Source organism: Mus musculus, chromosome 1, assembly GCF_000001635.26.
Source record: "Mus musculus strain C57BL/6J chromosome 1, GRCm38.p6 C57BL/6J".
Classification (NCBI taxonomy): domain Eukaryota; kingdom Metazoa; phylum Chordata; class Mammalia; order Rodentia; family Muridae; genus Mus; species Mus musculus.
This window is the reverse complement of record NC_000067.6, coordinates 9853453-9866771: the sequence shown is the minus strand read 5'-3', so window position 1 is coordinate 9866771 and position 13319 is coordinate 9853453. Positions and strand designations below refer to the sequence as shown.

The 13319-nt window shown below is 42.7% G+C and overlaps 1 protein-coding gene across 3 annotated transcripts in view; it reads right to left on the bottom strand.

Annotated features, from left to right (window-relative positions):
* Sgk3 (serum/glucocorticoid regulated kinase 3) overlaps positions 1–13319 on the bottom strand; it is a 104441-nt gene that overhangs the window by 35799 nt on the left and 55323 nt on the right. For all 3 annotated transcript variants that reach the window (NM_133220.2, NM_177547.3, NM_001037759.1), the window contains one exon: positions 1424–1641. In NM_133220.2, the coding sequence (NP_573483.1) occupies positions 1424–1519 (96 nt within the window). In that variant the 5' untranslated portion in view covers positions 1520–1641. The remainder of the gene's footprint in view (positions 1–1423; positions 1642–13319) is intronic.

Sequence of the window (13319 nt, the reverse complement as noted above, 5' to 3'; positions counted from 1 at the left end):
ACTCCAACCTCTGTTTGTATCAATGCACAGGTGTTTGTTTAGAAACAGAGAATAGGGCCAGAGAACTGCTTTCTGGTTCCACATCTAGGACCCTGAGAAACAGCTACCATTTTCAGTTACCTCTGCAAGTTAGTAAGGCAGAATATACTGTTTGGGGTGTTTAGCTTAACATTTCAGATCTTCTCAGATCCCAGGTGAGCATGGATTCCAGCTGAAAATCTCTTATCTCAGGGCTTAACTGGCAAGGATTCAGTGGCCTACTTCTAACAGATCAGTGGTGGTCCAAAAGGGGGCTGATGTGCAATACTGAGAACAAAGGCACTGTATTGGAGAGAACCCTATTAGAACCTACTCACACCAACAGAAGATATTTTCAAGTCAGCCCAGCAAGGGCACGGCCAGCTAAAACACTGCCTATACAATCATGAAGACAGAATTTGGGTTCTAAAACTATGTAACAGGTGGTATGTTCTGCACACATCTCTAACCCAAACTCTGAGGGAAGACTTTTGGCTTTTTGGCTTTTGGTAATGAAGAAAACATGAGCTCCAAGTTCAAGGAGAGACCTGCCTCAAAGGAACTGGCATAAAGTGACGAAGGACACCCAAGGATACCTGATTACTTTTGTCCTCTATGGATCCACATGTGTGTGTGTACTATTAAGAATGTATACATATGCAAATAAATGGACATATATTTTTAAAGTGTTTGTTTTCCAATAGCAGTCACTGGTCACACTATTAGCATATACTCATTGTACCTTATAAAGCCCTCCAGCAAATACGGTGGAACTAAAATCAGAAATGCCTTTACCTTGAAGGTAGAAAAAGAGGTAAAACAAGGGAACATTTTAAAAATGAGGTGGAAAGTAATAAATGCCAGAAGGCACTATGGAAATTTCCGGGCAGTAGTTTTTAACGCAGGGACTTCAGGAGTCTACAACAGTGAAGTGGCACAGACTCTATACACACATCTGACAAGACGGCTTATGAGTTTCATACAGTTTTCCAAGGAGATGTGCAAACAGGCAAAAATATGCACTAAAAAGAACAATTACTGTTAAAGTAGCCAAAGGAAGCTTTGTTTTCTTATTATTTTTCCGTTTCCTTTCTTTTTCTTTTTTCTTTGAGGGAGGGTTTCTCTGTTGTAGCCCTGGCCGGGTTGGAACCAGCTCTGTAGACCAGGCTGGCCTTGAACTCAAGAGATCCACCTTCCTCTACAGTGCTGGGATTAGAGGTGTGTACCGCCACCACCTGGTCTAAAGAAGGTTTTGTGAGGATTGCTCATTCAAAAGAAGTAAAACCTAGACCTGTGGAGAGGGGAGGAGAATTCCTGGTTATGAAAGAACACAGGGGCAGGGGAGTAGAGGGGGTTGGGGGGAGTGGAGACATTGCTGTCCTTACTCTTCCCACCACACACTTACCGTGAACCTCTTCTTTTTCTCTCTGTGTTCGTCAGAGCTGGGAATGCTTACACTTGGGCAGCTCTCCTTGTAGTCCATGATACAATCCCTCTGCATTTAATGTCTTGAAGGACAGAAATTGAGTCTGAAGTTTCAAAGTTCTCAGCAGAGGGTAAATATAATTCACAAATCCAAAATATGAAACCTCTTGAGGTAATGTTCAAACTCCATCATGGAACCTTAAACAATAGGAAGAAAACACGGTTAGAAAACCATTTTCAGAGTACCTGGCCTTGTCTGGCCTTTGAAGAGGACCGTGTGGGTACGCTTCATCCCAGAGATGTAGGGATGGGTCAATATATGAAAATGAGTAGATCGAATCTATCATAAGAACAAACTGAAAGGAAAACCAACATGGTCATCTCATTAGATACAGAAAATATCTTTGACAAACTCCAACCCTTCATGATAAAAGCCTTAGAGAGATGAAGGATACGATGGACATACCTAAACACAGTAAGGGCTATCTATATACAGCAAGCTGATAGCCAGCATCAAATTAAACAAGAGGAACTTAAACAAGACAAAGTTTTCCACTGATCTCTCCATAACTATTCAAGATAGTACTTGAAGTCTTAGAGCAATAAGACAACTGATGGAGATCAAGAGGATACAAATCGGAAGGAAATAAATCACAGTCTTCTTATTTGCTATGATATGATAGTATGTATGTATATATGTGTGTGTGTGTGTGTGTGTGTGTGTGTGTGTGTGTGATCCTAAAATTCCCACCAAGGAAATTCTACAGCAGATAAAACACTTTCAACAAAATAGCTGGATACAAAATAATTGATAAAAATCAGTAGCCCTCCTACATACAAATGATAAACATACTGAAAAGAAATCAGGGCAACTACACATTTTACCATAACCTTGAATAATATAAAACATCTTAGGGTAACTCTAACCAAGCAAGTCAAAGACTTATAAAATAAAAACTTCAAATCTTTGAAGAAAGAAATTGAAAAAGATATCAATCAATGGAAAAATCCCCCATGCTCATGAATGGGGAAAATTAACATAGTAAAAATGTCCATACTATCAAAAGCAATCTACAGATCCAATGCAATCCCCATCAAAATTACAACACAATTCTTCACAGATTTGAAACAACCAATCTCAGCTTCATATGGACACAAGAAGCCCAGGATAGCTACAACAATCCTAGACAATAAAAGAATCGCTGAAAGTCTCACCATTCCAGATTTCAAGTTGTACTACAAAGCTATAGTAATAAAAACAGCACGTATTGGCATAAAAAAGCATGTTGATCAATAGAATTGAATTGAAGACCCAATTATAAATCCAGACACGTAATCTTTGATAAAGAACCCAGAAACACACTGGAAAAAAAAAAAAACAGCATCCTCAACTAATGGTACTGGTCAAATTGGATGTCTGAATGTAGAAGAATGCAAATAGATCCATATTTCCCACCCTGCACAGAACTCAACTCCAAATGGATCAAAAAGACTACAATCTAAAACCAGATACCTTGAACCTGATAGAATAGAAAGTGAGAAATAGCTCTGAACTCATTACCACAAGAAACAACTTCCTGAGTTGTCTTTAGCACAGGCACTACGATAAAAAATTAACAAATGGGACGTCATGAAACTGAAAAGCTTCTACAAGGCAAAGGATACTACCATTTGGACAAAGCAGCGGTCCATAGAATGGGAAAAGATTTTATCAACTCTGCATCTGATAGAGGACTAAAATCCAAAATATATAGAGAACTTAAGAAAACAGATATCAAAAAAACCTAAATAATCCAATTTTAAAATGGGTTAGAGATCTAAATAGAAAATTCTCAATAAAAGAAACTCAAATGACTGAGAACCACTTTTAAAAAAATGTTCAGCATCCTTAGCCATCAGGGAAACACAAATCAAAGCTTCTTTAAGATTCCATTTTACACCTGGATGAATGGCTAGAATCAGCAATGCAAGTGACAGCTCATGCTGGCAAGGCTGTGGAGCAAGGGGATACACATCTATCACTGGTGGGACTGCAAACTTGTACAACCACTATGAGAAGCAAAATGGCAGCTCCTTAGAAACAAGAAACCAATATACCTCAAGACCACCCAAAGGATGGTCCACAATACCACAAGGACATTTACGCAACCATGTCTATTGCTGCTCTTTATAATAGCCATAAATCGGAAATAAGCTAGATGTGCCCCAAATGAAGAATAAATAAGGAAAATGTGGTACATTTACAGAGAGGATTAAAAAAAACAACAACAACTGACATGAAATCTGCAGGCAAATGGATGGAACTAGAAAAAAAAAATCCTAAGTGAAGAAACCCAGACATAGAAAGTTAAATACGGTATGTATTCACTTATATGTGGATATTAGCCATATGATAAGCTGCGGAGAGGGTATAAGAAGGGGCTGGGGGAATGGAATCCATTTTATGAGTGGACTGGGAGTGGGAGTGGGGCAGAGGGGAACAGGAGAGGTACTGAGGGGGAGACAGCTAGCAAATAAAACCTAGTGCAGTGAGAAACATCCTAAAATATATGAAGGCGATCCTGATAAAGTCTCCAAATAATGAGGGAAACACAGTCTTAACTGGCCATCTGTTGTCACCAAGCAAAGCTCTCAGTGCCAGTACAGGGTTACATGCAATTCCCCAAACAACTCAGGCTGTTGCCAAGACGATAGGTTGTTCTTCCCAAACCAACTGCAGGAACCCACTGTTGAAGACAACACCTGCACAGCTCATAACTGGGGGAGGTCGAGTAGTGCAGAAAGAACCTTCTCCCCGATGGTCTAGTGTCTTTGGTATGAAAAAATACCCCACAGGCAACCAATGTAGACACCAACCAAGCCACAAAAAGGATCTGCAATCAGTTCTGCTGGCAAAATATACTAGGTCAATGGTGGCACAAAGCTTGTGAGACAGAACCCATACCAACACTGCCAAGAGACCAAGGACCAGTGACTAGATAACCCAGAGCTATACTTTGAAACCAAAAAGAAAAAAAGTAGTGATAAAATGATATTCTACTACATTCAAAGATCTGTGTCTTGTTCAGCCATTACCAAATGAGGCTTCCTATGCAGATAGGAACAAATACAGAGACCCATAGCCAGATATGGAGAGAGAGAGAGAGAGAGAGAGAGAGAGAGAGAGAGAGAGAGAGAGAGAGAGAGAGAGAAGCAGACAGACAGACAGACCTTGGAACACACAGCTTTTATTGGGATTTCTCCATCAAATCCCTCCCCTCAGAGCTCAGGGAACCCCGCAGAAGAGGAGGCAGAGAGTGTAAGAGCCAGAGGGGATGGAGGACACCAGGAGAACACAGTCTTCTAAATCAACTGAGCAGAGCTCCTCTGAACCCAGAGACTGAAGCAGCAAGCTCAGGGCCTGCAGGTCCTCTGTGCATACCTTACAGCTTTCAGTATAATGTTAGATGGGACTCCTGCATGTGAGAGCTAGTGGGGCTCTGATTCCTGGGCTTTTGCGTGAGGCTCCTTCTGTTGATCTGCCTTGTTCAGCTTCTTTTTTTCTTTTTTTCTTTTTTTTTTTAATATTTTTTGGTTTTTCGAGACAGGGTTTCTCTGTGTAGCCCTGGCTGTCCTGGAACTCACTCTGTAGACTAGGCTGGCCTCGAACTCAGAAATCTGCCTGCCTCTGCCTCCCAAGTGCTGGAATCAAAGGTGTGCAACCGCCGCTGCCACCACCCGGCTTCTTGTTCAGCTTCTATGTGATGATTTTGATCTTGTTATTTTTGTGTGTGTGTGCTATGTTTGGTTATCTCTTAGAAGCCTGTTCTTTTCCAGTGAGACAGAAAGGGAGTGGATCCGGATGGGAGGAGGTGGGGAGGAGCTAGAAGGAGTGGGGGTGGGGAGAACTGTATGAGAAAAGAATCTACTTTTAGTGAAAGGGAAAAAAGATATAAAAATAGGAAATACATTAGTAAGTGATAGCCCTTCTATGGAGGGACAGGATGGTACAGTGAGATGCAAGGTGTCCCAGGATGGGTACAGACAGATGGCAGGGCGATTGTAACAAGGGCTGGTGTTACTCACAGGTGTCCTTGAAGGTATGCACAAAGCAAATGACTAGTAGAATGTGGCTCTTTGTAGAGTCTTTAATTTCTTATAGCTGCCAACAGATAGGGTGAAGAATAAAGGCCAGAACTTAATGGTAACTGGTGAAGAGCAATTAAACGCAAACCATGTGGTCACAGATGCTACACGAGGGCCCTTGTGGGAAAGCAGATCCTGGATGATGACTGCCAGCGTTGGGGCAGCATGAGTGAGGCTCAGAAGGATGGCCTCCATGTCCACTCAACTGCACTTACCCAGCTCAGTGAAGCTACTGTGCCTATCTGGGGCATCCAGACTTCATTTGGGCCTCTCTATCCCGTCCTTATGCTCCATGTGACCCTTTCAAGTTTTGTTTCCCATCCCAAGGAGACACCAATTCCCCTCAGACACGGTCTCACTTTTCTTTATTATCACATAACCCAGCTTACAAAGAAGTTCAAGACAATGGAGAACACACTGAATTCAACCTAGAATTATCATGACCCATTAAAAGGCCACAAGTACATACTGCTGACTGTTCTTTAAGGTCTTTTCCAAGAGAGATCTGCAGTCACCTCAGAGTGCATATCCACTTTGAAAGGGTAACTATGAAACTCTTTGAAAGGTCATTGGACACCATTTGTAAACTGACACCAGTTTCTGGGGACACAAAATGTATTCTACTAGTCAGAGTGGGGCTCCTAAAGATGGTGTAAGAGATAACATTGGCCCTAGAATCTTGGTGCGTCCAATGGAAACAGATTTATCTTCTATCTTGCCAAATCCCCACACTGGATCCTCATCCTGCCAAAACAGCTATTACGGGAGAAAAGAGCCTTGTAGAAACCTCTGACAAGCATCAAGGGAGGAGGAAGGCTACTGACGCATAGCTTGTCAACAGCGATTGTCCATTTGGTTCCTGGCTTACAGCCCTTATAACCAACCACTCTACTCTCACTACCAAAAAAAAAAAAAAAAAAAAAAGTACTCTGCCCAAAAAACACTCTTGCTTGTGATTTCAGAAATCAGTATCACTATGAAAAAGCTGATGAATCGGGACTGCTGAATCCTATCATATCTGCACTTACACTGCCTGCTTAACTGGGTGAGAGCCAAAAACATTTTGGGACATGATTATGGATTGCCAAACTCTAACCAGGTGGCAACTACTAATTCCGTAAGTAACTCCAGATGAGGTATGTTGGGTCGGTGACTATTAGGATAATCCCTGATGACAAGTATATGGCTTGTGACCCGATAAACATCTCTTCTACCATCAGTGAGAGACACAGAGATGCTGTCACATGACAGAAACAGCAGTACCTACTGTTCACTGTCATACCAGAGGGCTAATGTGTGCACTGCTGTCATGGTATGGTCTAGACTCCAGAGCAGTGGTCCTCAACCAGCGAGTCTCAACCCCTGTGGGGATGACCGACCCCATCACAGAGGTCATGTATCAGATATCCTGTACATTATATATCTACACTACAATTCATAATAACAGCAAAATTAAAGTTATGAAATAGCAACAGAAATAATTTTATGGTTGGGTGTCACCACAACGTGAAGAACTGTATAAAAGGGTGACAGCATTAGGAAGGTTGAGAACCACTGCTCTAGAGGGACCTCCACAGGCCATCACACTGATCCACCACACTGATGACATTAGCTTCATTGTCCCAGTCAACAAGAAACAGCAGAACACTGTGGACACCTATGCAGATCGTTCCCTAGGCTTCGCTGCTCAGAGACAGGATGTCCTGTCTCAAGTGAGAGATGACACTGCCTCCACTGAGCCATGAGCAAAACAACCCAGACTTCATGTCTGGAGAGAAACCCGCAAGGACTGCCAATTTTTATTGACACCTACTCTATAAAAAGGTGCTATAAAGAGGAGAGCTGCCCTAGTCCCTGCCTTGTCACACTCAACAGAGATAGAAATGACGCTGGAGGGAAGGATGGTTTGAGGTGTCTCTGATGAGTGTCAGGAGAAGAGTGACAGCTGCTGCCCCTCAGCGTTTGCCAACAGCTACTGCCCATTTGGTTCTCGGTTTGGTACTCTGCCTGGGAAGAGTTTGAACAGTTCTCTGTGCACATCCAAGTACTGAAAACAGGAACAGGAAATGAATAGGGCACTATTTGAGTCACTATGTATGTACAACAGCATTTCACTTGATATAGTAAAGGCAAAACTGATTTGTGGCAGGTCTAGATGGCCTAAGTTTATGTGCAGGGATAAGTGTTAGATTACAGGATTTAAACCAAGATGGTCGGATGTTGGAGGTTTTTAATCCATGTATCACACTATCTCGTCAATACATATATACATATTCAGGAATAAATGGAGAAGACTTGTGAAGTTTTTGTTTTCTTTTTTGGTTTGAGACAGGCTTTTTCTATGCTGCCCAGGCTGGTCTTGAACTTCTGGGCTCCAACAGCCCTACCTACCTCAGCCTCCTAAGTAGTCAGGGCTCTCCAGGAGCATGCCACCGTGCCTGTCTTTTGTGAACTTACTTTTAAGTAGTCAAAAATAAAATTAGGAAAAAGTAACATTATTTTTACTAGAAATTCAATTCTTCTTTATTCCATAAAAGCCAAGCAATCAAATTCTACAGAAGTGTCCTCTGATCACACTAAACAGAGCAGAATGAAGAGGCCTGTCCAAAAAAGGGGGGTGGTGGTGGGGGGGGGAACAGGAAAAGTCGTTCAGGTCACATGGGACTAAATGGGAAGTTTGGGGGAAGTTCAATTGTATTAGCTTTTCAAATAATAGTAACAATAATAGCAATAATAGCAATAATAGTAATAACAGGAAAGGGGTTTCTCTTCACTCTAGCAGCAGGACTGAAGATCATCTTGCAGTTGTTCTTGGGGGCAGCTGACCGGCCTTGGCATATGAGACATGGCTCCATTGAGACTAAATCATCAGATGCTAATTCACAGCAGAAAAGGTAAGCTTACAATCCAGGCATCATTACTACAGGCACATTCAACAAGACAGAAAGAAATGGGTCAGGAAAGAAGACCTGTCGGAGACCAGCCAGATCTGAAGAGGGACAACGGATACAGCAGCGGAACACAGCAGCTGGTAAACAGTACACAGCAGCTCTCACCTGGGAGCGATTCTGCAACAGCTGAAGACGTTTCTAGTGGTCTATACTCGGGGGGAGGGGCGGGGGGGGGGGTCAGGAATGTCACAGAGCATCTAATATGCACAGGACTTCCCCACAGCAAGAAAATTATCTGATCCAGTGTCAGTGCCGAGGTCATGAAACTAGTGCAGAATGATAATGCTGAGAGACAGCCATTTTTCTTTGGTGATATGGCCCACTGGAGTATGGACAGCCACACATGTGGGCTAAAATGGTGTCTGCGTCCGGTCCACTACAGGGCTAGGGCCTTTCAAGGAGGCAGGACGCAGGAGTTACGACTGCTTGTTCCCCATGCCATCGCCGGGCGGGCACTGGGATATGTGCTCTGGGGGTGGGGAAGTGCAGTCTGAGGTCCCTGGGGAACTGCCAGAGTTGGCTCAGTGGTTTCAGGGCCTGTGCATAAATAAGGCAGGACATTAGGTCCTCATAGGAGAGGCTCTTTAGAGGAAGACCTGCTCTATTGTTCCCCATTCATTGCCAGTCCGTTGAGAAGAGGCAGTCCATGGTTTTAAGACATTTATTGTCATGGTGGGAAGTTGATGAATAAAAACTGGACCCCACTTTCTCAGGGAAGGCCTGAGGTTAAATACCTTTTGCAGCGAGGAGTGTCTGGGAAGGAGAGTTTAATTGACTAAGCTCTTCAGGCCTTTAGGTACCTCATTAAAATGGAGATCTGTCTGAAGTCAAGTCCCCTACCTGTGAAGGGGCTTGGGGCGTTGCCCTTACGTGACTGATGCCCACAGACCTATGGAGTGAAGAGCTATGGCCTCCTGTTAGAGCCGCCGCCATTTAGCACATGTCTACGAGCATGGCAAAATGCCTACCATCCCTTGCAGGCTAAGGTCACCTGCTGGGTCACGAGGTTTTGAACCTAGCTCAAACCAGGCTGCATCTCATAGTTCCACAACACATTCGTGTTATATTAGGTAGCACTAATTGTACTTAGTGCATTATTAAAACAAAACAAATCCATGAAGTTAGGAGGGTGATGTGTTCACAAGAGTCCTGGGAAAGGTTGGAGGGGAAAGGATATAGATATGAGCAAAAGACACTATGTATGCATAATATTCTCAATGAAATCATTAAAGATTGTAAAAAGTTGGGTAAAGCAAAAAGATATTTTCAATAAAAGAGAGGTAGTTTACCTTTTTATTTATTTTAAAGATTTTAACCTAGATTATGTACATATGGGTAAAACACTAAAGTATAAAAATGCTCAACTTCTGACCAGGCGGTAGTGGTGCATGACTTTAATCCCAGTACTCAGTGCTCAGGAGGTAGAGACAGAAGGATGGATCTCTGAGTTTGAAAACAGCCTGGTCTAGAGAGTGAGTTCAAGGACTGTCATGGTTACAAGAGAAAACATGTCTCAAAAAACAAAACAAACAAAAAAAAACCAAATAAACCAACCAACCAAAACAACAACAAAAGTATAAATTGTATGTTAGAATTTTGTTAATGTAAATACTGCTTTAATACATGGACATTCATTTAAATTAAATGGTTTTAAAGAATTTTCTCTTTAGCACTGTCTCCATCTTCTTGTCTACTATATACTTATGACTGCCCTGGCCCTCTCTGTTTTGTTCGAGGTAAGATCATCTACTTTTACCTCTAAGAGGGTAAAAACAGTTCAGAGGATGCAGCTCAGCAGGCAGAGTACTTGCCCAGCCTGTGTGGAGCCCTGGGTTCAATCCCTGCTGCCACTAAACTGGTGGTGCGTGCCTGTAATTTTAGCCCTCAAGTGGCAGAGGTAGGAAGATCATAAGTTCAAGGTCATTGAGGCTAGTGTGGGCCCACCCTCACTGCCTTTTAAAGCATATTTTGTTATGAATCTTAAAGACTGGCTAAGTACTCCTAGCAAACCATACCATATTTGAAAGCAGGCATACTCAAGAACTGTCAGTATATACTATTAATAAAGCAGAGAGACAGAGACAGAGACAGAGACAGAGAGTCCTATTAAAGCAAGAGATTAAGCCTGAAAGAATTGTGAGTATCTGCAACATGACAGAACTGGGAACTGGTATTTGAGAACAATGATACCCAAAGGTAGGAGCTAAAAGACCCAGAATGATAATATATAATATATATGTATATATATGTATATATAACATATATAATATATAATGCAAAACTAGAAAAGTCCTGGAAGATGACCTAGAAACCTAGATGTGCTCTGATACAGTGAGGACTCTGTAGATACGGCACCTCAGGCACCTCAGTGAATACAAAGACACTGAGAAGGTAAGCCACAGAGTGGAAGAAAACATCTGCAGAAGCTATCCAGTAAAGGAGCATTGCCTAATATAGTCACAGAGTGCCTAATATGGCCACAGAGTGCCTCCTAATATAGTCACAGTGCCTAAAACCGAGTTTTGTTTTGTTTTTTAAAAACCACAATTTAAAAACTGACCAAAGACCTTAACATGCAATCCCATTACTTAAGAGTCACATCGGCCAACCAGACTTGCCACCAAGTCTCATGACTGCACAACCTGAGTTCCATTTCTGGTACGCATATGGTGGAACATATACAAAGTGTCGCCTGACCTCCACATGTATAGTGTGGCACACAACTGCTTCCCCAACAAACACAGAGACAGACAAAGATTATTTAAAAGCAAAGAAGATATACAGGTGGCAAATAAGCACACAAAAGGACGTTCTCCACAATGTATCATCAGAAAGATGTCAATTAAAACAAGAGATTCTAGGGATACTACTGGGATACAATGCTTGCCCACCACACTCAAGGCCCTGCACTCAATCCCTACTACAGGTGAGGGGAGGAAGGGAAGGAGGAGAGAGGAGCAGAAGAGAGAGGAGGTAAGAAAGAGATGCATGTCTACTAGAATGGACAGCATCCAGAAAACTTAGACCCTCAAGGGCTCCGAGGAAGGAGCAACAGGAACTCCCATTCTCTACAGTAAAGTCCCCTTGAGGATACTCTGATGGAGTCTTACAAAACGAAACCATGGTAGTTTAGAACACTTGCTCTTGTACAGGAGCTGAGCTCAGTTTCTAGCATTTATGCTGGGCTACTAATAACTACCCATAACTTCAGTTCCAGGACGTCTGAAATCCACTTCTGGCCTCACAGATGCTGCACACACATGTGCACAGACACCACACACAGAGAATAAATCCTTACTAATACCAATGATAAAAGCCCTTTTCCCTAGCTGGCAGCATGGAGGCTGCACAATGCCTGATATTAATGTAAAAGACATAACCCAGCAGTCATTTGTCAGAACTCTGGCAGCCTTTCTCAAAAAGTCCAGGAAGCTGAAAATCCCCAAGTGGGCAGCACAGTCAAGCTGGCTAAGCATAAAGAGCTAGGATGAAAGCTGGTTCTATACACAAACTACTACCTCCTAAGTCCAGCACCTTTGCCTTCAGGGCAGGGTAGAGTTGGCTCCACAACCAAGAGAAAGGATACCAGCAGAGGCTCCTGGAGTGTGGCCCACCTAGGAGCTGAAGATGGTAGACACGGAGCAAGATGGAGACCACAGAGGGATTGGGACAGAATCACCAGATGATGAGAACAAAGAATGCTAGATTAATAAACTACCTCATTCAAAACAAACAAAACCTAAATAAGTTAAAATTTACACACACCCACTCCCCCCCCACTCACACCCACACCCACACCTGTTCATGGATGCCTAAACAGCTTTATTCATAACTGCCCAAAGCTTAGAGGCAGTCATGATATGCTTCGGTGGGTGAACAGATTAACAAACTATGACACATATAGACAGTGGTGCTAATAAGAACAAGCTCTTGAGTCAAAGAGAGACATGGCAATGACCTGAAACACACAGCACTAAGAGAAGCAAGTCTGAAAAGGCTCAATTCTGTGAGATCTCATCTCACTGACATTAGAGTCAAGGCAGAGCTGCAGGACAATAAAAGATCAGAGGCTGCAAGGGCAGCTGGGTGCAAAGAGAAAGGTGGAGCACAGGGTTGAAAAGTATAATCCGTATGATCCAAACAGGGAAATGCAGAACTAAAATTTGTCCGTATCATATAACGTACACCAAGAGAAGCCTGAATGCAAACTGTCCACTTTGGGTGATTCAGACAGGTTCATCCTGGGAAGTGGCCGCCATGCTGGGAGATGGTAACAATGTAGGGTCCGTGCAAGGAACAAACGGGACATCTCTGCACCTACTAGGAAGACTATTTGACACAGGGAGAGTGAGAGACTTAAAGAAATACAACCCTGTCCTATTTACCTAGAAAACTGGGGGCAGGAGAGGGGCGTATTCCTAAATAGGAAACAAGATGAGTGGCTTCTATACTTATACTTAAAGCACCTTCCCAGAAAATTCTAACCTCGAACCAACGAGTTACTTGTAAGCTACAGAAGCAAATAAACCCGCACTTATTTACCTCCCCACCCCCACCCCCACCCCCAAGGTGCTGGCTCCAAACATACCGAAACATTTTACATAAACAAAGCAAGTCTTTGTCTCATCTGTAAATTATGTTGGCGCAAAACAGATTTTAAAACCTAACAGGATCCTGATGAAAGATACATAGTAACCTTCTTTCTCCCTTTTCCTGGCGCTCACAGGATGAATCAGTTACAACCTTTCCTGTTTTCCCTGCTAACAGCATCCTTCCTCCAATGTCTGTTCCACCCTCTTT